This window comes from Suricata suricatta, chromosome 12, assembly GCF_006229205.1.
Source record: "Suricata suricatta isolate VVHF042 chromosome 12, meerkat_22Aug2017_6uvM2_HiC, whole genome shotgun sequence".
Taxonomy (NCBI): Eukaryota; Metazoa; Chordata; class Mammalia; order Carnivora; family Herpestidae; genus Suricata; species Suricata suricatta.
In genome coordinates, this window is record NC_043711.1 from 51,192,357 (window position 1) to 51,215,277 (window position 22,921).

Below are 22,921 nucleotides of genomic sequence, written 5' to 3' on the forward strand. Positions count from 1 at the left end.
CTCTACTCCTTTCCATTACATTTTCATGTCCTAACAGTGACCATGTTGTTGTTGTTGTTGTTGTTAGGTAAACATGATGGTAGGTACTGGGTAGAGTAAAAAGCAAAGAAAAAATAAGGCTTTTTTCCTTCTCTTGAAGGGTTAAATTTCCTAAGGGAGGCAAGATGTAATAATGATAAGGTAAATACCATAGGACTTAAGTATCAGAATCTATCATGGTGCCCCCCAAAAAGGTACAAACCAGAGTTACCATATAACGCGGCAATTTTACTCCTAGGTATATAACCAAGAGATGTGAAAATGTATGGTCACATAACAACTTGTACACAAATGTTCATAGCATACTTGTTCCTAATAGTGCCCAAATGGAAATAACCCAGATGCCCATCAAGTGATGAATGGCTCAACAAAATGTGGTCCATCCATATAATGGAATATTACTTGACTTAAAGAGGAATGAAGGACTGACACATGCTACAACAGGGGTGATCCTTGAAAACATTATGCTGAGTGGAGGAAGCCAGTCACAGAAGACTGCATATCATAGGATTTCATTTACATGACATGTTCAAGAAAGGGCAAGTCTATAGACACAGAAAGTAGCTTAGTTCATTGCCTAGGGCCGGGAGGGAGGAAGGAGTGAGGGAGCATGAAGGGAACGAGGGCTGACTACTGAAGAGTACAGGGCTTTTTGTTGTGGGGTGATGAACATATTCTGGGAGCGCCTGCGTGGCTCAGTTGGTTAAGCAGCTGACTTCAACTCTGGGCATCATCTCACGGTCTGTGGGTTTGAGCCTCACATCAGGCTCTATGCTGACAGCTCAGAGCCTGGAGCCTACTTTAGATTCTGTGTCTCCCTCTCTCTCTGCACTTTCCCTGCTCAGGCTCTGCCTCTCAAAAATAAACAAACATTAAAAAAACACTTTTTAAAAAAGAAAATATTCTATATAGATCATGGTGACAGTTGTGCAACTCTGAATATATTAAAAAAACACTGAACTGTTATTTTTTAAGGGTGAATTGTGTGATACGTGAATTACATCTCAATAAAGCTGTTATCAAAAAAACCACAATAGTACAGACAATGCTGCAGAGTCTCAAAGGAAGGATAAAGAATTTCTGGCTTGGATGGAAAGAGGTATTTAAGTTTTGAGGAGAAATCCTTAACTGGAGGTAGGGTGGATAGATAAGGAACACAAGCCAAAGGACAGAGATGCTCTAGGACTTTGAGTAAACTAGTTTGGTTGAGGAGGGAGCCTTCAGTGGGGGAACTAAAGACATGAGGCTGAAGATACGGTGGTGACCAATGGATGAAATCAGAGGGGCAGACAACAGCCCTTGGTGAGGGCAGAATCCATTCAGCTCCGCCCATGAGCGCTAGCTTCCAGGTTAATGGCTAACAGCGTGCAGACAAGCTGTCAGTCTCTCCCACAGCAGTTAGGACAAATCGTCAACCGCTCCCCCCCACACCGCCCAGTCAACAACTCTGGAGAGCCACTTCCACATCTCTTCGAAGTGAGTACTGCAGAAGTCAGAATATGCATGCTTCAGACACCCTACTCTGAGGACGACAGTGGTGAAGAACTGGGTGTGGGACATCCGAGAGCAGAGGACAATCACCAGGTGTCGGGAAGCCACCCGCCAGACACTGATTACTGTGGACCAGGCTATTTTAGCCTCACTGTCCATATGGTTTGGCATGTGCAAGTCTTACTGGGTCAAGAGAAGGAATGAGTTCTGTGAGAAATGTTTGGACTTTACCACTCAAGTGACATTGCGCTTAAAAACCAGTGACTTAATTCCTGAAAAGTCTCCAAAAGTTAACAGAGTATTTTAAGTACCTTTGGTTTTCAGGTCCAGTAAATGCTAGTTCCTTTTGTGTGAAAGAAATTTATGCATACCTCATTTTGTATAATGAGTGGCTCTATATGGTCATTCTTCATTACACTATTGCATTAGAATTTATACATAATTAGACATGAGAGAAAGAAAGCTGATCTTTCATAAATCACTCTTCTCAATAGGTCAGACTGTTGTTATGTATGTTGTGTATTGAACATTTCAAAACAAACATCTGCAAACATATAGTTTCAGGAAAGCACGGTCTGAGTCTTCTGTATGCTTGTATTCTCTACGGTAGTGCTGCCCAATGATGTACATTTCTGCCACAATGGAAATGTTCTGTATCTGCACTGACCAGGAAAGGAGCACGCAGCACTCTCAGTGCGGATAGTGTGATTTAGGAACAGAAGTTTTAACTTTGTCATTTTTAAAAATGTTTGGTTGTTCTTGAGAGAGAGAAACAAAGCATGAGTGGGGGAGGAACAGAGAGAGAGAGAGAGAGAGAGAGACAGAGAGAGACAGAGACAGAGAGACAGAGACTCTGAAGCAGGCTCGGGGCTCTGAGCTGTCAGCACAGAGGCTGATGAGAGGCTCAAACCCATTAGCCATGAGATCATGATCCGAATCAATGTCGGATGCTCAACTGATTGAGCCACCCAGGTGCCCCTATTTTTTAATTTTTTAAATGTTTGTTTATTTTTGAGAGGTGGGGTTTGGGGCAGAAAGAGATGAGAGACAGAGGCTCCGAAGCTGGCTCTGTGCTGAGAGTAGTGAGCCCAACACAGGGCTTGAACTCACAAACCGTGAGATCATGACTTGAGCTGAAGTCAGACACTTAACCAACTGAACCACCTGGGCGCCCCTAATCATCATTAATTTAAATTTAAAGAGCCACATGTGGCTGGTGGCTGCCATTTGGAAAGTGCAGTCCTACATGATCCAGAACAACACATTTGTTCCTCCTAAGTGTTCAGTAAACATCTGTTCAACTGAAAGAAAATTTGTGCTTAAATAAATACATACTGAGCTTCCTCTACATGCCAGGCACTCTGTATGAGTGAAACGCTGCCCCTGAATGAGTTAAAACTCATGCACGGGACAGCAAAGAAGGACAAAAGGATCCTGATTAACTCAAGCCAAACAGGAACTTCCTGGCTCAGATGCCTAGAAAGACCAGGATAATGGTGCTTGCAGAGCAGCTGGCCGAGGGCTTAGAGGGTCACGCCATGACCATCCTTGTCCTTGCCCTCTCCATCCTCAGCAAGACTCGCCTCTCTTCCATGTGCGGTCTCCAGGCTCAAGCTGATCTCCACTCAAAACCACTAGAGAGCCGCCCCAACCCAAGCTCACACTGGCAAAGCTCCAAGCCCAGGCCCCAGCCTCCAAGCCAAAGGCTCCTGCGATCTCATTGGTAATGACTGGGTCAGATGCTCATTTCTGCACCAATCATCATGGCCAGGGAAATATGATGTATTGACTGACTTGGGCCATAGTTACATGCTCCAACCCTGAGCCAAACAGGGAGCCAACTCCACCAGAAAAGCACCTAGATGGTCCCTCAGAATAAAATCCAGATGATCATTAGGGAAGAGGAAATTGTGCTAGGCAGCAAAAAAGGAACCCATCATACTCTCTACTTTAAAGAGCTCAGTCTCCCTAGGGAAATCTTAACGAAAACTGCTGGTTGGTCAGATCTGCTGGCTAGAGAGTAAAGAAAATACTACCTAAAAGGAAAAAGCTCCATGTGCAAGATCCAGGTTTAAATGACAGTAATGTCTATTTACACAGCATTTCCTCCAATGTTTACTTTTTCAGATAATTCCTACAAAATCCTTGTGTGGAGAGGAACATTTATGAAATCTAGAAACCTTTAGGAGGGGGTAGTCAGCTGACCAGGGACTGCTGTCTGCAGCCTTCCTTGCCTGCCTCGATCTGTGAGTCCAGATGTCTCCGTCTGTGCCTCCCTGTCACGGAGCACACCGAGGGTGTGCTAGACCTTAGAAGTCCTGACATGTGTGGACGTATGCAGAGCAGACGCAGCGCGGCCCACCCAGGGAAGGGACACACAACTGCCAATTCACACAATGCAATGTGAATTGTCTATTTTCATAAGGGCTACTCCAAGAGAGATTATTTGTGGGCAGGATGAGTCATGAGAGAGACAAATGAATTCACCCCACAGAGAAGACAAAGAGCTTGGAACATCACTGAAATGAGAAAAATTAGCCAAAACAGCTGCAGCACTTTAGGGCCGTTTAAATAGCCTCCTTCTGTCTACTTCTCCACCCCTTTCTAGCTGTTCCCCCTCTCTCATTAAATACTGATGAGGCTGTGCTTTTGTTGGCTCCGAGGGCCAGCCAAAGCTGGGAAACAGTGTTTTTAGCAAGCGTATCTTTTTATCCCTCAGAGTTTTCTGGTATTATCTTTTGTGAAGATGACTCTGGATTACTTTGAAACTTCTTGGCTTGTTTCTAGGTGGAAAAAAAGTTAATAAAGCTGTGGACAGGACTTTCCGCACTCCAGGGACATCGAGTGCACAGGCCCCATGGCAAGAAGGCCCATGACTCCCTCTGCTCTTCCTCGGGAACCCAGCGACCTCGCAGCCCCCTCCACATCACACTGACCACCCCTCCTCCCACTGTACAGTGAATCTTCCCTTTGGAGGGTGGCTCTCTTTGGGCATGGTGGACAGAGCTGCAGACACTCCGTGCTTGGTAAGAAAGGAGGTGCTGTTTGCAATATCCTTTCTGGGTTTTACCAGACTGCTTAGTTCAGCAGTCAGTGGGCCTGTCCCCTACCAGAATGAAACTGTGCCTGCAGGGCCCAGACACCAGGCGCTCTTCATGCACAAGAAGTGGGCCTCCCATGTGTAGCCAGCTGGCACAGAGTAGGTGCTTACTGAATGCTGGTGGACTGTGGAATATTATTGGTAACTTGGAGATTTCTGTGCATAAAAAAAAATACTCAACAGAATGGGTCTAAACACTAATATTTGCAATACTTGCTTTTTCAGAAAAGTGCTCAGCTCTTTGACTTTACCCAGTAAACCTCAGTCCCCCAATCTCAACAAATTCTCAACTCTGAGGCGACTCAATTTTTAAATGCTCTTTATTATGGATCTCAAGCCTATGTAAACAAGTTAACTGGTTATGTAAATGTAAGCTAGTCAACTGGTTCTCCAGTCCTCAAGGGCTAACTCCAAAGGACTCGAGCTGTAGATATAATTGGCATGAAGTAATTTGCTTTTCAGAATGCCCCTTCTTTTCCCTACCATAGTATGCTTGATGTCTAGTGGGCTTTTTTAATGTTTCACCTTCTCATTCACTTTTAAATGAAATTTATTGATAAATAATTCACATAACATATAATTTGACTGTTTAAAGTATGCAATTCAGTGATTTTTTGCATATTCAAAGAGTTGTGCAACCATTATCATGATATAATTCCAGAACATTTCATCATCCGCAAAAGAAACCTATTATCTATTAGCAGTTATTATCCTAATTTCCCCGAACTCTCCTCTCACCCCTAAGTCACCCCCCACCCCTCACTGCAAAGTCCTGGCAACTACCAATCTAATTCATGTCTCTATAGATTTTCCTATTCTGGATATTTTAAAATAAATCGAATATCATTTATTTTTTTAAAAAGACCTTTTATTGTATTTTCTATGGATAAGCTCTCACTCTAGGTGCTGCAATCACAGACTTAAGTAAAATCTACTGCCTGCCTTCCAGTTACCCACGATCCAACAAAGAACACTTGCTGCGTGCAGAATTCTCATTGTTTCCTCTTGGGCACAACAGCCACATGCCAATTAGCTGGCAGAGGCCCTTTGTACCAGTGGGATACTCAGGCCTAAAGGCTCATCATTCCCTTTGGGTTCAACTCTATTGGCTAGATGCTACTCAGTGCTCCATCTCATGTGCTGATCAGACCTACAAATGTCTACCTTTACTCCTGTTTGATCAAGCGCCTATACCTGACCTACCGTTTTCAAAAGATTCTGTCTTTGGTTAAAGACTCAGAAGCCTTGGGTTGTTTTTAAATGCACCCAGCTTGTCTTCTTCTTTCCATTAAAATCAAAGGAACAGAGAAAAAAATGGATGGTTACGAGGGGGTGGGAGCAGGATTAAATAGGTGACAGGAATTAAGGAGGGCACTTGTGGTGCTGAGCAAAAGGTGATGTATGGTACTGCCGAGTCACTATATTATACACCTGAAACTAATAGTACATGCTAACTGTACTGGAATTCACACACACACACACACACACACACACACACATCAAAGGAATATTTTTCCTCAGGTTCCTAAAAAGGTATTTAGGATTTTCCTATGTGATAAAAACTGTACTTAGCATATCAGAAGGGGGATATACTGAGGTCTCTCTGAAGATCTTGAAAATAAGGTTAAGCTTGCAGAATGGAATGAGTAAGAATGAATATGCCCTGAAGGACATTAGACATGTGTGGAAGTTAGTCATCTCAAGAGACTACAGAAAACCAGTTGAAGAGACTGGGAATTTCTACCTGCAGTCAAAGTGACAAAGGAGTGATCTCAGGAGATATAGTAAAAAAAAAAAAAAAAATACAACCTATGTAACTCTATAAGATTACTTATAGATGGTAACAGGGTCCATGTGGAGTTTCTTGGAATGGTCTCAGAATTCGTGCAAAAATTTGTTACTGTCTCCACTGCTGTCCAGAAATTAGCAAGGTGGGCAGGAGACCCCTGTAGGACTTGGGGTGTCACAGCTCCAGTGGGGCAATAATAAAATTTTCTGATCAACAACTGTCTCCCAGTGTGTATGGGGAGTGGTAGAACAAACAAATTCAATAGCCTCACTCACACATCAATCTCTTAGGGGATTACCTGCTGGGAATTAGACCCTGAGATCTTCATGTTCTGGCAAAACCCAATTTCTGACTTGAAAGGCAGGGCCCACAGACCATGACGACTTACCCAAGCACAAATCTGTAGGACAGAAGTGTGGACAACGTGAGAAGCATGGCCGAACTTATAAAGGCCTGCCATTTAGAGGAGGAAGTCAACCAGCTATCGGGAGGCCCAACGAATAAAGGCACCTCAAAGAAGTAGTTACGAACTCAGGTTCTGGAGCCAAACTACTTGGCTCTGATACTTACTAGCTACATGAACTTGAATAACATAGCCTGCATGCACATCAATTTCCTCATCTATAAAATAATGGGTTTGTGAAAAATAAATGAGATAATCCGAGTAAATGTTTAGCATGACATCTGGAGCACAGCAAGTCCTCAGAAGTCAGCCATCATGTCATCACTGTCCAAAGAAGACAGACCACCCTGTGAGACAGGGAGTCCCCGCAGCTCAAGTCTAGGCAGAGATTTGTCAACTGAGGGTCAAATACAAACTTGATGCTGCTGGACTAACTTCAAGCCCAGGACTTCCAACTAGCTCCTGTGCCCCCCTCAAGCTCCCACACACAATTCAAATTTTAAAAATGCTATCTCAGTAGCTCATGTGAAACTGGCTTTTCTTTTTTGGCATTTCACCCATGTAGACCTTATGTGCAAAGCAGCTGTTAGTCGATAACAATAGGAGGAAAGGTGGTCCTTGCCCTCAAGAAGTTGAACATCTAACTTCTTGAGAGGATCAGAGAACCACGTAGTGATGTGAACATACATGTTGGTTTTGGGCCAACCATACATTTGGTGCAGAACGTTTTATTACAGAGCCAGGACCCAGAGAAGGCTCAGGGAACTGACTCTAGCCTGCGAGACATGAGAAATTTGTTAGTATACTAAACTAAGATCAATCACATTCCCTCTCCCTCCCTCTCTCAGTCTCCATCTCTCTTTCTCCCCTTTCCATTCCCTTCAAGCTGTAGCCAAGTAGCATGAAAGCTCTGGAACCTTCTGGTCTCAAATTCTCAGGCTCACACACTGGCCAACCCACGGCAACAGTCGGTGAAGATGGGCAAGTTCCTTCCAAGCTGCAAGTTCACACAGGACCCCTCCACAGGACACTGAGGGCCGTTTTTTATTGTAACTACTGTTTGAATGCCCTTGTGCCTCTCATCTGTAAGTCCAGTGAAGAGAAGGAAAGTTCGGCGAAGTTCTTTCTTCAGTGTGTGGCACAGGCGGGCTCTCACACGTTCACTAACCGAGGCAGGTTCACCCTATGGCTATACAAGTAACATCTGTAAGAAAAACTGACCCTTCTTCTCTTAGAACATCTCCCTCCCCCCAACCACAACACTTTCTTTTTGTGACATTCCAACCACAGTTTCCAGGCTTCTTTTACGTTCTACAGGATCTGGTTGCTGGATTTTAGGTATTTAACTCTCCTGTAAAATGTCAGGGAGGGGAGAGAGGCCCCTGGGTCTGCCTTACCTTTTGTGGACAAACACCCAGGACCAGGGAACACTAGGAGGCTCCACTCATGATGGAACACTCCTCAGTTTACTGATTGCTCTGTTGCCTCAAGAAATTCATAGCACCTTCGGGCAAGAGAACAACAGTGTGGTGTTTATTGAAATCTCCATCTGGTAGCAATTTGTTCAACAGCAACCAGCCTTCCCCCCTCCTGTTCCTCAGTCAAATAATCCACAGGGGCCCATAATACCCCACAACTGTTCATTTGTGTGAGGCCTGTATTGTGTCGTTTATGTTCCTAATTACAGATCCGGGTTTATCAACATGGTAAGTAAGTTTTGAAACTGCAGAGGAGACCAAAGGCCCATGTCTTGAAGGCAGTGACTCTGTCACTGACCATCACTGTCTGGATGGAAGGAAGAGGCCACACACTGGCCCCTGGCATCAGCTCCCCTGCCCACACCGGGTCAGCAGAGGCCGCCAGAGCACATCCCTTCCCCACCCGAAGAGGTGTGGCCTCACCATGGTGTGGGAGCTTGGGAGAAGGGATAGCTGAGTTTTGACCTAGAATTAGACATTTGTGTCCTATAGGAAAGGAGAACCCCTAGGCTTCATTCTGGGAAAACATTCTTTCTCCCTTTGGAGGCTGGTTGTGAGGGAGATTAAACAGCTAGTTTGCTAAGCACTCAGTGAATAAAGAACTCTTTTTCTTTCTTTTTTTAAAGTTTATTTATTTATTGAGTAATCTTTCCACCCAGTGTGGGGCTTGAACTCACGACCCGAAGATTAAGAGTTGTGTGCCAACTCCAACTAAGCTAGCGAGGCGTCCCAATGAATAAAGAGCTCTTAATGGTACCTGTGATTAGGTGAGGAGATGAAGTAAATTGAAAAAGCAGAGTAAGTCACACATGGGACTTAAGAATAGAATGGACTTAGAATGGACATCTCTCTGCCCAGCACCCATCAACCCACATCAGCTCTTCAGAGGGGCGCATGCCCCTCTCACCCTAACCACGTGATTCTGAGGGGGCTGCCAGTCACCAACCCCTGCCTGTGGCCCAAGCTGGCCGATCATGGCAGCCCAGCCCTGTCTCCAGCAAGTGGTCCAGAGGAGGCATGTGATTCAGGCCTGGTCAATCATGTGTGTCCCGGAGTTTTCCTTTCAGAGCCACCAAGGAAGAAGCTCCTAAAGGAAGAATGAGATTTTGGAACTGCCTGAGGCTGTGTTTTTTGCTGAACGGGAAAGAAAGAGAACCTGTCTGCAATGTGAGAAAATGCTGGGGCAAAGATGATCAAGAAAGACAAAGTGGTTGTGACATTCCACCCCTCTATGTTCAGTCCCTGGGGCCAAGACTCCATGGCCTCGTTCCAAACTTATTTATGGTAATGCCAGTTAGAGCTTTTGGTTTCTGCCATCATAACCAGGGGCCAGATGACTACAAAAGGCTTTTCCCTGAAAATGGCTGCTATGATGACCAACTGAGTGAGTGCAAGTAAACTCTGAAAAATACAAGTGCCACACAAGCATCAGATATAGATCACATGCCATCACCTATGTGATGAGAGGCAGGTAAGCACAAGAAAGCACGGCTGACTCAATACCAGAAGAGTGGTTTCTTAAAAACTTTTCATTCTGGGGACTTAGGAAAACACACAGAGGTACATGGAATGGTATAATTCTCTCTCATAGTACCCCTCGCCAGCCCCAATAATCACGAACCTACAGTGCCATCCAGGAGAGTGGTGGTTTTAACTAACTCTTTCTGGAGCACAGCTAGTTCACTTTGTGCCTTGGTTCTGGGCCTGAGCGGCCCTTTGTCTAAATGGAATTGAAAATCCGGCTTCTGGCAATGGGGTAGAATCTTATAGTAAAAAGCCAAATGCCAGGAACTCATGAGTTCAGCCTTATCAGGCTGTACTTGGCCCAGACACCAAAATCTGACATATGCCTCATTCTAAGGCTCATTGATAATTTCCTAGCATGGTCTTTGGATGCATGTTTTGTCCTGACAGGTGTCAATGAAAGAAAACCCTTTGAGTGCTCAAAGTAAATCAGCTATGAAAATTTTTTTTTCATTGCTGACATCACCTTTCCTCTGTGGACTAAGTTAAGGAGACTCCTCTTCTTTATAACTCATTTACGAAAACAAATAATAGTCCTACAGAGAAATAGTCCCCTGGCATACCTAATTTAAGATACACACAAAGAGGATGATTCAAAGCATGGAACATAGGTGTGCAGGACATATTCTATCAATATCACTGAATGTTAGGTTGGGAGGGATATAGAAATCCTAATCCAACTGGATCAGACTTTCTTTCTAGCATGCTCTAAACATTGATTTTTTTTTTTTGAAAATACAATACTAAGAGGCAGCCAGGGTTGAGAACCACCCCCCTCCCTAAGCCAGTACCTTTTTGTAGTATATGAGGACACTAAGTTTGAGAGATATGGGGCTCTAAGACAAACACCTGATCTAGAATTATAACACAGGTCTTTGGGCCCCAGTAATTTTTCAAGTGAATAATCAGGTCATCCTAGTGTGTTTTCTTTAAATAGGGGCTATATATGTGGAACATACAAGAAATTTTAGAGTTGAAAAAGAGAAACCATCAGATAAGAAGAATCCAAATAAGTAATAAAATAAGCTGTTTAATGTCACTGATAATCAGGAAACTACAATGTAAAAAAAAAAAAAGCATAATGAGCCTTGGTGGCTCAGTCAGTTGAGGAACTGACTTCTGATTTTGGCTCAGGTCATGATCTCACAGTCATGAAGTCGAGTCCTGTGTTGGGCTCTGCACTGAGTGTGGAGATTGCTAAATTCTTTGTGGAGTTTGCTAGATTCTTTCTGCCCCTCTCTCTGCCCATCTTCCACTCTCACTCTCTCTCAAAATAAATAAACTTTTTAAAAAGCATATTGTAATATTGTTATACACCTAACAGATTGGCACAAGTTTTTAAATATGACTGTACCAGGATATGCAGCCACTCAAACTCCCACATACTACTAGTAATCACTGTAATTTGTACAATTGTTCTGAAAGTTTGCCGTGATCTAATAATGTTGAAGATTCACATTTTCCATGACCCGACAATTATGATCTGAATTATATAGCCTAGAAAGCAAGCATTTTCAAGGGGGATAATATTATTCCCACAAAAAAGCAAAATTTGATATTTGATAGGTGAAAAATCTTGGCTATTACAATGGCCTGTGGCCCTCCCAAGTTCAACTCTACCTAATAAAATCCTATTCTCTAGGATTAACTAATTTAGTCAGGTTTTCTCTTTAGGGGAAGTGATAAAGCAGAATTAAAAAAAAAAAAAGGGTGAGGAACACTGACCCAGAGAAATGTTGCATTACAGTAACGCTCCAACCCACACTCTTTATTATAGTCCCAAACTGGAAGGGTGACAGGTATCCATCTACAGAAGAACAGGTAAACTGCAGCCTAAGTAAACTATAGAATACTATACAGCAATGAAAAGGAACAAACTTCAGATGCACACAACATGAGTAACCTTCCTAATGTTGAGCAAAAGAAGCAAGACACAAAAGATTGTATAGGGCTTACTTCTATATATCAAGTTTAAAGTCAGGCAAAGTGAATTATGCTGTTCATACACCTGACTGAAACTGTAAAGAAAAGCAGGGAAATAACTCTCTCAAGAGTTGGTAGGTTATTTACCTGGAAGGTTATGATCCAGGAAGCCAAACATGAGAGGAGTGAACGGAAATGCTATGTTTTTTGGTCTGAGTGTTAATATGATAGTTATCCTCCTGTATCATATGTATAAGCTTTCTGGCTTATGTGATAGCTCATCTGAAAACATCAAGATATAAAAGAAAGAAGCAGGAGGGAAATCTCTTGATCTTTGCCATTTGTGTTTTCCTAAAGTGTGGTTGGGATCAAGTTATTCCTTTGCTCACAAGTAATAACACAAACTGCCCCAAATGTGCATGGTGCATTTGGGTTTTCATTTGCAGAATCTCATCCGTACCTCTGCCTCAGTGAGAAGGAAAGAGTCAGAAACCCCTTCTCACAAGAGTCTGGTACTTGAATTAGAAGAGCCAGCAGGATTAACAGGCAGACCCTGAAGGGAAGGAAAGAGGGCTTGACCAGAAGGACTAGCTCCACCCAGTCTGGAGTGGGGACAGGACAGGGCAGTGGGACGGAAGTACGCACAAGAGAGATGCAGAGAACGTAAGCGGGTACACAGAGACACAGCTGTTCAACTGTCCTTTTGAGGAGTTCATTTCAGAATAGGTAAGAATGGTCTTTTAAAGATCACGATTAACTGAAAGCTTGCAATTGAAGTTAATGTGTATTCTTATACCTGAACTAGAAACTAGAATGAAGCTGTTTTCCATAGGTTCTTCTACAACAATACTATCTATTGCTAATCTCTCTGACACTCAAAATCCATTTAACAAAATTATACCTGGACTAGAATGAAGCCGTTTTCCATAGGTTCTTCTACAACAGTACTATCTATTGCTAATCTCTCTGACACTCAAAATCCATTTAACAAAATTATTTTAAGCATTAATGATTGTTTAAAGTTTAATTCAAGACATTTATGTCCAGAGATCTAATGCTATATTTAGAAAAAATTTTAAAAACTATGACAGTTTTTCACTTGGTTCATTTGCCCTTTGCTTACAAGAACCAATGTTTACATTATTCTTCTAAGATTTCAGAGCGCATTATAATGGCAATTTTGTAGGGTAGGTATTATATCCCATTTTATACACAAAGCCCAGGCAAGAGGAAGTCAGGAACAAATCCCTACTTTTCAAGACTCAAAGCCTTTATTTCCTTTCCATGAGAATATTCTGTTTCTAGGCCAATGTCACTAAGGGCTGAAGGGAGCTAGGCTTAATACCATTTCAACCTAGTTTTCATGGTATTAAAGTATCAAGTTTTATTTCCACTGGTCATCACTGAGGGAAAGAGAGAGGGGAAGGAGGGAACAGAGTATAAATAAACCAATAAGTATTTGAGTTAGAAACTTGAAATAGTTTTCTCTAAAGAGTTGGTGCTGAACTGGTGGTTTTTAAAAAAAAAACATTTTTAATGTTTATTTATTTTTGAGAAAGAGAGAGAGCAAGAGCATGCAAGTAGGGTTGAGACACAGAGAGAGAGAGAGACACAGAATCCAAATCCAAACCAGGCTCCAAGCTGTGAGCACAGAGTCTGACAGGGGGGCTTGAATGCATAAACTGTGAGATTGCGACCTGAGCCGAAGTTAGATGCTCAACCAGCTGAACCATCCAGGTGCCCCAAGAACTGGCGTTTTAAAACATCAATTCAGTGCTTAGAACTGGAAGTTTGACAAAGTGTATCATCAGTGTTACATGTGTGTCCTTTATGAAAATGAAAGATCTTAAAAATCTCTTTCAAAGTAAGTTTGTTTCCTTCTAATAAAATGCTAAGCACAATTAGGCATAGCCTAAGGTAGACATAAGACCTTAAGTTTAGTAGCATAATTAAACACACCCCAACGTACCACAGTTTACTGTACTTTTAATTAGAAACGCAATGATTTTGTCTTTTTTAACCAGATGGTTGCAAGCTCTTAATTCCTCTTTATAATTTAGGAAAAAGAAAAGGCCAGGAGGAAACAAGGTGTTTCTTAACTGCCCTTTTCCCATTGGTTAAGTCCGGAGATGGAATTGTGAACGAATAAAACCTCATTCCCACCACTTTTAAGATGCCAGTCTGTTCCTAAAGACAGCTGAAGAAGAAGAAAGTACAGTTGGGTTGGCTGACCAGGCTCCAGGATGGGACACTGAAGGATATCATGCTATTCAAGAATACAGTTGGAAGGAAACAGACAAAAAGCAAAATTGCATTTTGACTGCTCGGCGTGAGAGCAGAGGCACTCCCTGTAGGGCAGTACACATCCGCCTCTTCCTGTCTGCTCTCAGCATACGAAGCATAGCGTAAACCTCAAGATGTAGATGAACACTGAGCACAGTTAAGTTTAAGTGTCCAGTCAACTTAGCAAATCAATTCACTTCTCTGAGCTGTAAAATGTAATGTCCACCTCCTAAGACTGATGTAGCCCCAGAAGTCTAGGTACAAAAGCTCCATGAAAAATGCAGATAGCATAGTCAACAGCAGTTGCTATGTGTCTCTTGGCACTCTTTATCAGAGATCTCAGATGCTCCCAAGCAATGGGCCATTCTGGAATGCCTTCTATCCTTCTCCTGTGCTACACTTGCAGTGCTCACCTTTAAGGACCAGTTCAAAATCTAACTCTTGCCAGGAGCCCTCTCTGCATCCGACGCTCCTGAAATCTTGCAGGCCTTACCACATCCTACATCTCTGTGTATACCTATTGCCCTGCAGACTCACTTACTCGTCTGCTCCACTGCCTTAACTATGCTTTGTCAGCCTCCTCGAGGCCTGGCATGTATGCATTCTTTGTATCCCTCCACCACCATGAACCTGACAAGGAGTCAACATTTGTTGACAGAAGCCATGATTAAACACAAAGAATATTTAGTTTTAACACAATATACACCTTAGAATCTCTCACTTCCCTTCCCTCCTTGCCCTCCTACAGCTAATGGCAAAGCAAGACAGATCAAAACTAAGAATTTCAGAACCAAAAAGCAATTTAATTTTACAGTATCAAAACATGGAAACCCCCCAAATTCAACATAGCAGTTGTTGTGTTTGCAAATGAGAAGGGTCAGCTGTAAAAACACAGCCCCTGGAATAATGGTCACAGGGCACACTGCAGGCACATCTCGCCGGGACCCTCTATGGCTGGTGCAGTCACGAGGTCAGGGCCAATGGCCTTCCTCTTCCTAACCCTTATTCTCTTTCAGACTACATCTTGAAAAACCCCTCCTACCCAACAAAATGCACTACTTTATCTTATTATTATTTTTTTTTATAATTCAAAGATGTGCATAGCTGTCAACAGGAACTTCTGACTGGATCAGGCTAACCAGTATTCCATTCCACTCTTGAGACAACAGAATTCAGAAAAACTAGCGTGATAGTTTGTTTGATAAATGTAACCTCATGTCTTAAATGTTTTATTTCTGTTTGGCTTTACAAAATATTGAAAATAGCCTTCACAGTCCCATTTCTACCTCCTCAAAAGCGTCAGGCACTGGGCACCCCCACAGAAGGGTGAGAAGGAACCCACTGCTCTGGGCTGGTTGGCTATGAAGCTGCCTCAGTCAGACCAGGAGGCCCAGGTGATAGCTGGAGACATGTCACCTGGAAGGGTAGATCAAAGTAGATCTAAATCTCAAAAGAACACAACAAAGGATGTTTTTAGCAATGACAATCCAGATAGGATAGATACCAGAGAATAATTGTAAAAACCATAAAAAGTAATCATTTTGATACATTTTAAAACATTCTGACATAAAAATTGGCCATCTTTTTACTTCTTGGTCATACCAGCTATATTTGAATCAAAACCACTGAATTATTTGAGCTGAAAGGATTTCACAAATGGTACAATCCCTTAATTTTAAGTGGGGAAGCTGACGTACAAAACACGGAAGTTATTCACTCCTGTACTCTAGAGAACACTCGCAGAACAAGGACTAAGATTTAAGAAGGACACAGTTACCATGTTCTATCTCTTACTTAATGTTACCTGTTTTAACCCTGCTTTTAGCATGTATGATTCCCTTCTTCTCTCTCCTGTAGACCTCCAAGTGCATTGTACCATCCAAGACTGCTCTTTGGAAGGGTAGGTAGGGATTGTGCCCAAGCTTCATTATTTATCCTCCAACTGGATCCTTCCCCAACACCAACTTATCTAAACATCTCAAACCCATGTAGACAACTCTGAGAGCAAATAAAAGGGATTCATTTTATAAAATGAGTTCTGAAGGGATGCTGCCAAGCCGTATTTCAAAAACTAGGCTCTAGTCTCCAATCTAAGAATTAAATGGCTTTCTGCCTGCTGTTTCTGCCTTTCCCCTTCAAATTAGGAGAGAAGGCCAAGGCTGTGTCTCGAGGGATTGCTACATAAGGAAAAATCCAGGCAAAATACAGTTTCAGGATGGGCCAGTGTGGGTTGGAAGTGGGCTTGCAGAAGGCTTTGGGAAAAGAGAAGTGGATTCATGAGCAGGCTAGGTCAGTCTCCACAGTGATTCCTCTCCATTGGAAACAGGTCTAAGTGCTGACACGGGGGTTTCCCACAGCTTCTACTGGCCTCCAAAGGCATATTTGTCATCAGAGTCTCTTGATGAAGCTGTATATAAATATCTGACTGTTGCTGAATACAAAACAAAAAAAAATATTCCACAGGAACCAAATCAAAACCATCTGTGAGGGGGAGAGGCCAAAAACTCAGTGTAAGTGTAAAAGGCCCAGCAGAAACACTTGTTAATTGTGTTATTTACTTTGCTGAATAGTAAATTGTCATGCCAATGAGGTCATATCACATGATTATAATGTTTTTCATATGACTTTCCCGCTATGAGAGAAATGGGCACTTTATTTTCTAGAATTCTGAATTCTGTAGTAGATGAGTCAGAATCTGAATTTTAATTCAGAATCAACCCTTTAGCTCAGCCTTGTTTATTTCTGCCAGTCTTTTCATGATTTTACATCTTATGTTATAGTTGGCATTGAAGTTTATTTTTTTTAACGTTCATTCATTAATCTGATTCTGCAGAAATAGTTTTGCCTAGCAAACACTTGATAAACATGCAAATTATCTTAATGAAGTGCTGTAACTACATTCCTGAAATCATAACTGCATGACACACCATCAAATACTGATGATACAGTTAAGGCAAAGGAAGAAAACATAGCCTACAATTAATCCTGGAATCACAGAACTTGCAAACCTTCAAAAATGAGAATCAAGTGTTTCAGAGAAATTGGGGTGTAGAATTTTGGTATTTGAATTTTTTCAAGGATATAGCTTGCTTTATTAATTCTCTTATGAATCAGTCTTTTCTCTCTACTTGGACCAGATTTGAAAATTATTTGGCATTTTCCACAGAAGATAAATCACAGCAAATTTTATGAAAAGATGGCTAAGTCATTTGCATGTTTGATTTAGACTGAGCCGTTTTCCAACAAATTCAGCAATTTTAAAACCATTTGGTAAGCACTTCAACAGCTTCATGACTTAGACATCTATCTTGTGTTTCATCAATTTTAAGGCCATTTCCTTTCGTTCCAACTAGGGTAACAGATAAGGATGAGAAATAGGGAACTGGGATCATTCTCCAAGTATTCAAATCCATTCTCAAAAAGGCTCCTGAAAGTAAAGATCAGAACCTCACATATTTGCAAATGATATATCCAATAAAGGGTTAGTATCCAAAATCTATACAGAGCTTATCAAACTCAACATCCAAAAAACAAGTAATCCAGTGGAGAAATGGGCAAAAGACATGAACATATACTTTTTGAAAGAAGACATCCAGATGGCCAACAGACACTTGAAAAGATGTATCTTATCTTTTCTTTTTTAATTTTTTTTATTAAAATGTTTTATTTAGTTTTTTGATACAGAGAGAGACAGAGCATGAGAGGGGGAGGGTCAGAGAGAGAAGGAGACACAGAACCAGAAGCAGGCTCCAGGCTCTGAGCTGGCTGTCAGCACAGAGCCTGAAGGGGGCTCGAACCCACGAACGTGAGATCTGACCCGAGCCGAAGTTGGAGGCTTAACCGACTGAGCCACCCAGGCGCCCCAAGATGTATCTTTTCAACATCACTCACCACCAGGGAAATACAAATCAAAACCATGGTGAGATACCACATCACCCCTGTCAGAATGGTAATATTAACAACTCAGGGAATGACAGATATTGGCAAGGATGAGGAGAAAGGATAACACTTTTGCACTATTGGTGGGAATGCAAAGTTGTACAGCCACTCTGAAAGAGTATGGAAATTCCTAAAAAAATTAAAAATACAGCTACCCTATGACCCAGCAATTGCACTACTAGGTATTTATCCAAAGCACACAAAAAATACTGATTCGAAGGGTACATGCACTCCACTGTTTATAGCAGCACTATCAACAATAGCCAAATTATGGACAAATCCAAATGTCCATCAACTGATGAATGGACAAAGAAGGTGTAGTGTGTACGTAGAGGTATACATATGTATATATGTGTATGTATGTATATATACATACATACATGCAATGGAATATTACTCAGTGATCAAAAAGAATGAAATCCTGCCATTTGCAATAACGTGGATGGAACTATGCTAAGCAAAGTAAGTCAGAGAAAGGCAAACACCATATGGTTTCACTAATATGTGAAATTTAAGAAATAAAACAGATGAACCTAGGGGAAGGGAAGGAAAAATAAGATAAAAACAGAATGGGAGGCAAACTATAATAGACTCTAAAACACAAAGAACAAACTTAGGGCTGCTGGAGGAGTGCTGGGTGGGGGGGATGGGCTACATGAGTGATGGGCACTAAGGAGGACACTTGTTGGGATGAGCACTGGGTGTTATATGTAAGTGATGAATCACTAAATCCTACTCATGAAGCCATTATTACACTATATGTTAATTAACTTGGATTTTAATTTTAAAAACCTATATATACATATTTTTTAAAAGATGAGAACTTTACACAAAATTCCTTATTTGGATGGCAACATGTTAAGAGGGGAAAAAGTTGAGTGGAGGGCTTTCCTCCATGGAGTCTTCTAATACCTCATCGGTAGAATGTAACTATAATTTGGAAGCTAGATGGGCTACAGACAAAGGACATAGGTCTCTGTCCAAGACCCCTTTATTAGAAAACATAACACTGCAAAAACATGTATAAGGGGAGGTTTTTTTTTAAATTTTTTTAAATGTTTTTATTCATTTTTGAGAGAGAGACAGCATGAGCAGGGGAAGGTCAGAGAGAGAGGGAAACACAGGATCCAAAGACAGGCTCCAGGCTATGAGCTGTCAGCACAGAGCCCGACGCGGGGCTCGAACCCACCAACCGTGAGATCACGACCTCAGCTGAAGCCGGACGCTTAACCGACTGAGCCACCCAGGCACCCCAAGGGGAGTATTTTTAAAGTTGCAACTCAAGATAAAATTAATCTACCACACATATTTCTCATTTTAACATTTCTGTTGCATCCCAGTCTTCCTTTTTTCCTCCAAGATCTAACACCATCATAACTTTAATACTATTCAGTCATTTCCACTCACTTATTCCATTGTCTCAAAATCACCGTTACCCCCAAACAAACCTCATCTTTGCAAGTCTGATCTGTCCACCCTACGTCCCCATCACCACTCTCCAGTGCCCACTCTATACCCTGCACTTCAACCCCTTCTCCAAGAGAAAACAAATTGGTGATCTGTTAATCTCAATCCCAACAACACTATGATTACCCTAGTAACCCAGACTAAAATAATAGCATTCATCTGGGGCTATTTGATGATAGAAGAAAAGTGGGTGCAAAAATTGGGTTGCATTAGCCAATCTCACTAAATCTGGGTCAATCTGTCTTGACTATATCTTCTAATCCGTATTTCTGTGCTCCCTTTTGTGAAATGAAAGGGATTTGTAGTCTCAAGTAGGATCAGCTTTGCATTCTTCCTTCATAAAGGGTCTATTTTTGGGAAGCTAGACAACAGGTGTTAAAAGGATAGGGGATTGTTTAATAGCATCAAAACTTTTCTTTCTTTAATGAAAAAAGAATTATCTTGCAACAACATGGATGAGCCTTGAAAACATCAAGCTAAGTTAAAGACAGCAGACACAAAGGCCCCATAGTGTTTGATTTCATTTACATGACATGTCAAGAATAATAAGCAAATCCACGGAGACAGAAAAGTATAGTAGTGTTGCCAGGTCTGGAAGGATGGGGGCATGAGGAGGCACTGCTTAATGAGTACAGAGTTTGTTTTTGGGTGATGAAAATGCTCTAAACTTAGTAGTAAGTGGCACAACAACTCTGTGAATACACTAAAAACCATTGAATTGTACACCTTTTTAAAAGGTAAATTTCATGGGATATGAATTACAACTCAATAAGGCTGTTATTTAAAAAAGAACACCTTATCTGATTTCAGATAATTCTGGCTCCAACTACATGCTCATGATTCTGAGTAACACACTAATGACTCTTAGCTGCTGAGATCTTTATTCAGCCTAGAATGCCCTCCCCTACTTCACTCCTCTTTCTCTACTCTTTTTTTATTTTATTTTATTTTATTTTATTTTTAAGTACTTGTTTATTTTGGGGAGAACAAAAGTGGAGGAGGGGCAAAAAAGGGTGGACCAAGGATCCAAAGCAGGCTCTGTGCTGACAGGTTGACAGCCATGAGCCCAAAATGGGGTTTGAACCCACAAACTGCAAGATCATGACCTGAGCTAAAGTTAGACGCTCAACTGATTGAGCCACCCAGGTGCTCCATCCTTACCCATTTTTATTTTTAAAAATACTCTACTCATCCTTTAAGATAACTGGAGAAGTTCTATAAATCTATAAAGAACTTATCAAACATAACACCCAAAAAACAAATAACCCAGTGAAGAAATGGGCAGAAGACATGAATAGACACTTTTCCAAAGAAGGCATCCAGATGGCTATAAGACACATGAAAAGACACTCAACATTACTCATCAGCAGGGAAATACAAATCCACAATGTGATTCCATCTCACACTTGTCAGAATGGCTAAAATAAACACCAGAAATAATAGGTGTTGAGAGAGGATGTGGACGAAGGGGAACCTTCTTGCACTGTTGTGGGAATGCAAACTGGAGCAGCCACTCTGGAGAACAGTAAGGAGGTTCCTCAAAAAACTAAAAAGAGAATTACCCTATGACCCAGCAATAACACTACTAGGAATTTATCCAAAGGATACAAAATACAGATTCAAAGGGATACATGCACCCCAATGTTTATAGCAGCATTATCAACAACAGCCAAACTGTGGAGAGAACCCAAATGTCCATCGACTGATGAATGGATAAGGAGGATGTGGTGTGTATATATATATATATATAAAGTAGAACATTAATTAGCCATCAAAAAGAATGAAATCTTGCCATTTTCAACAACACAGATGAAGCTAGAATGTATTATGCTAAGCAAAATAAGCCACTCAGAGAAAGACAAATACCTTATGATTTCACTCATCTGTGGAATTTAAAAAACAAAACAGATGAACATATGGGAAGGGGGTGGGAGAAACAGGAGAGCGGGAAATGAACCACAAGAGACTCAATGATAGAGAACAAACTATGAGTTGACGGAAGGATGTGGGCGGGAAATGGGCTAGATGGATGATGGGTACTAAGAAGGGCACTTACTGTGCTAAGCAATGGGTGTTGTATGTAAGCAATGAATCCTGAATTCTACTCCTGAAATCAATATTGCACATTATGCCAACTAACATTTAATAAAAAACAGCTGAGAAAAAAAAATAACCTGTGATGGATGTTAACTAGACTTATTATGGTGATCATTTTGAAATATATACAAATATCAAATCATTACATTGAATACCTGATACTAATATAATGTTGTATGGCAACTATAGCTCAATAAGAAATTAAATTTAAAAAATTAATTAAATTTTAAAATTTAACTGCCAACTTGTTCCCTTATGTGCAAGGCTTTCCTTGGCATCCTACTCCCCGAGGCAGGAGTAACTGCTCTCTGAGTACTTAATACATATAAATGACTAAAATACTTTTGATGATATTAGAATGCACTATTTACATCTGTTTCTTATATTAGACTATGAGTTCATCTCATTAACTTCTGTCTTCAGTTACCAGCACAGTGTCTTGCTATCAAATTCTTTAAAGATGTTCAGTAATTCTTGTCATAAAAAACAGTATTTCTACAAATACATATTTTATAAACAATATATAAAATGATATGGTCATATATAATTATCTGGTTGAATCTTTTGCTATTCAAGTGTGGAGGGATAAAAACAACCCACAATGAGAACTGGGCATTCTTTATTGCATTGCTAAAATAAATAAATAAATTGGGACCTTTCTATAAGAGATGCAGAATTTTGTATTTTCATTACTCAACACATGTTAATGCACTGAAAATCAAATACATAAATCAAAACACTACCTTCACACAGATATGTACATATTTTTGATATACATGTTCATTTACACATACATATTTTTCACAGTTAATGTAAAAATATATTCACGGCAATGAATTTTATTGTTATGAGGTCCTCTGCTGAGCATTACCTTAAAACATAGTCCTATTTAGAGCACTGAAATACATAAAACAGTAACAAACATTAAGGAAATAATTGATAGTAAGAGTAGGGGACTTTAATGCTCCACTCACATTGATGGACACATTATCCAAACAGAAAATCAACAAGGAAACAATGACTTTGAATGACACATTGGACCAGATGGATTTAACAGACATATCCAGAACATTCAATCTTAGAACAGCAGAATATGCATGCCTTTCAAGTACACATGGACCATTCTCCAGAATACATCACATATTAAGCCACGAAACAAGTCTCAACAAATTAAAAAAAACACCAAGTTCATACCATACATCTTTTCTGACCACAATGTTATGAAAACAGAAATCAATCACAAGAACAAAATCTGGAAAGAGCATAAACACATGGATTTAAATAACACGTTACTAAACAATGAATGGGTCAACCAAGAAATCAAAGAAGAAATTGAAAATTACATGGAAACAAGTAAAAATGAAAACACAACAGTCAAAATCTTAGGG

General features: G+C 40.9%; 1 protein-coding gene across 8 annotated transcripts in view; it reads right to left on the minus strand.

Annotated features, from left to right (window-relative positions):
* ATG7 (autophagy related 7) overlaps positions 1 to 22,921 on the minus strand; it is a 228,897-nt gene that overhangs the window by 85,839 nt on the left and 120,137 nt on the right. The window contains exon 18 of one of the 8 annotated variants that reach the window (XM_029917415.1): positions 7,547 to 8,011. The exons of the other annotated variants lie outside the window; for them this stretch is intronic. Coding sequence (XP_029773275.1) covers positions 8,006 to 8,011 — 6 coding nt within the window. The 3' untranslated portion in view covers positions 7,547 to 8,005. Of the gene's footprint in view, positions 1 to 7,546; positions 8,012 to 22,921 lie in introns of those variants that run through there. 8 annotated transcript variants of the gene reach the window in all.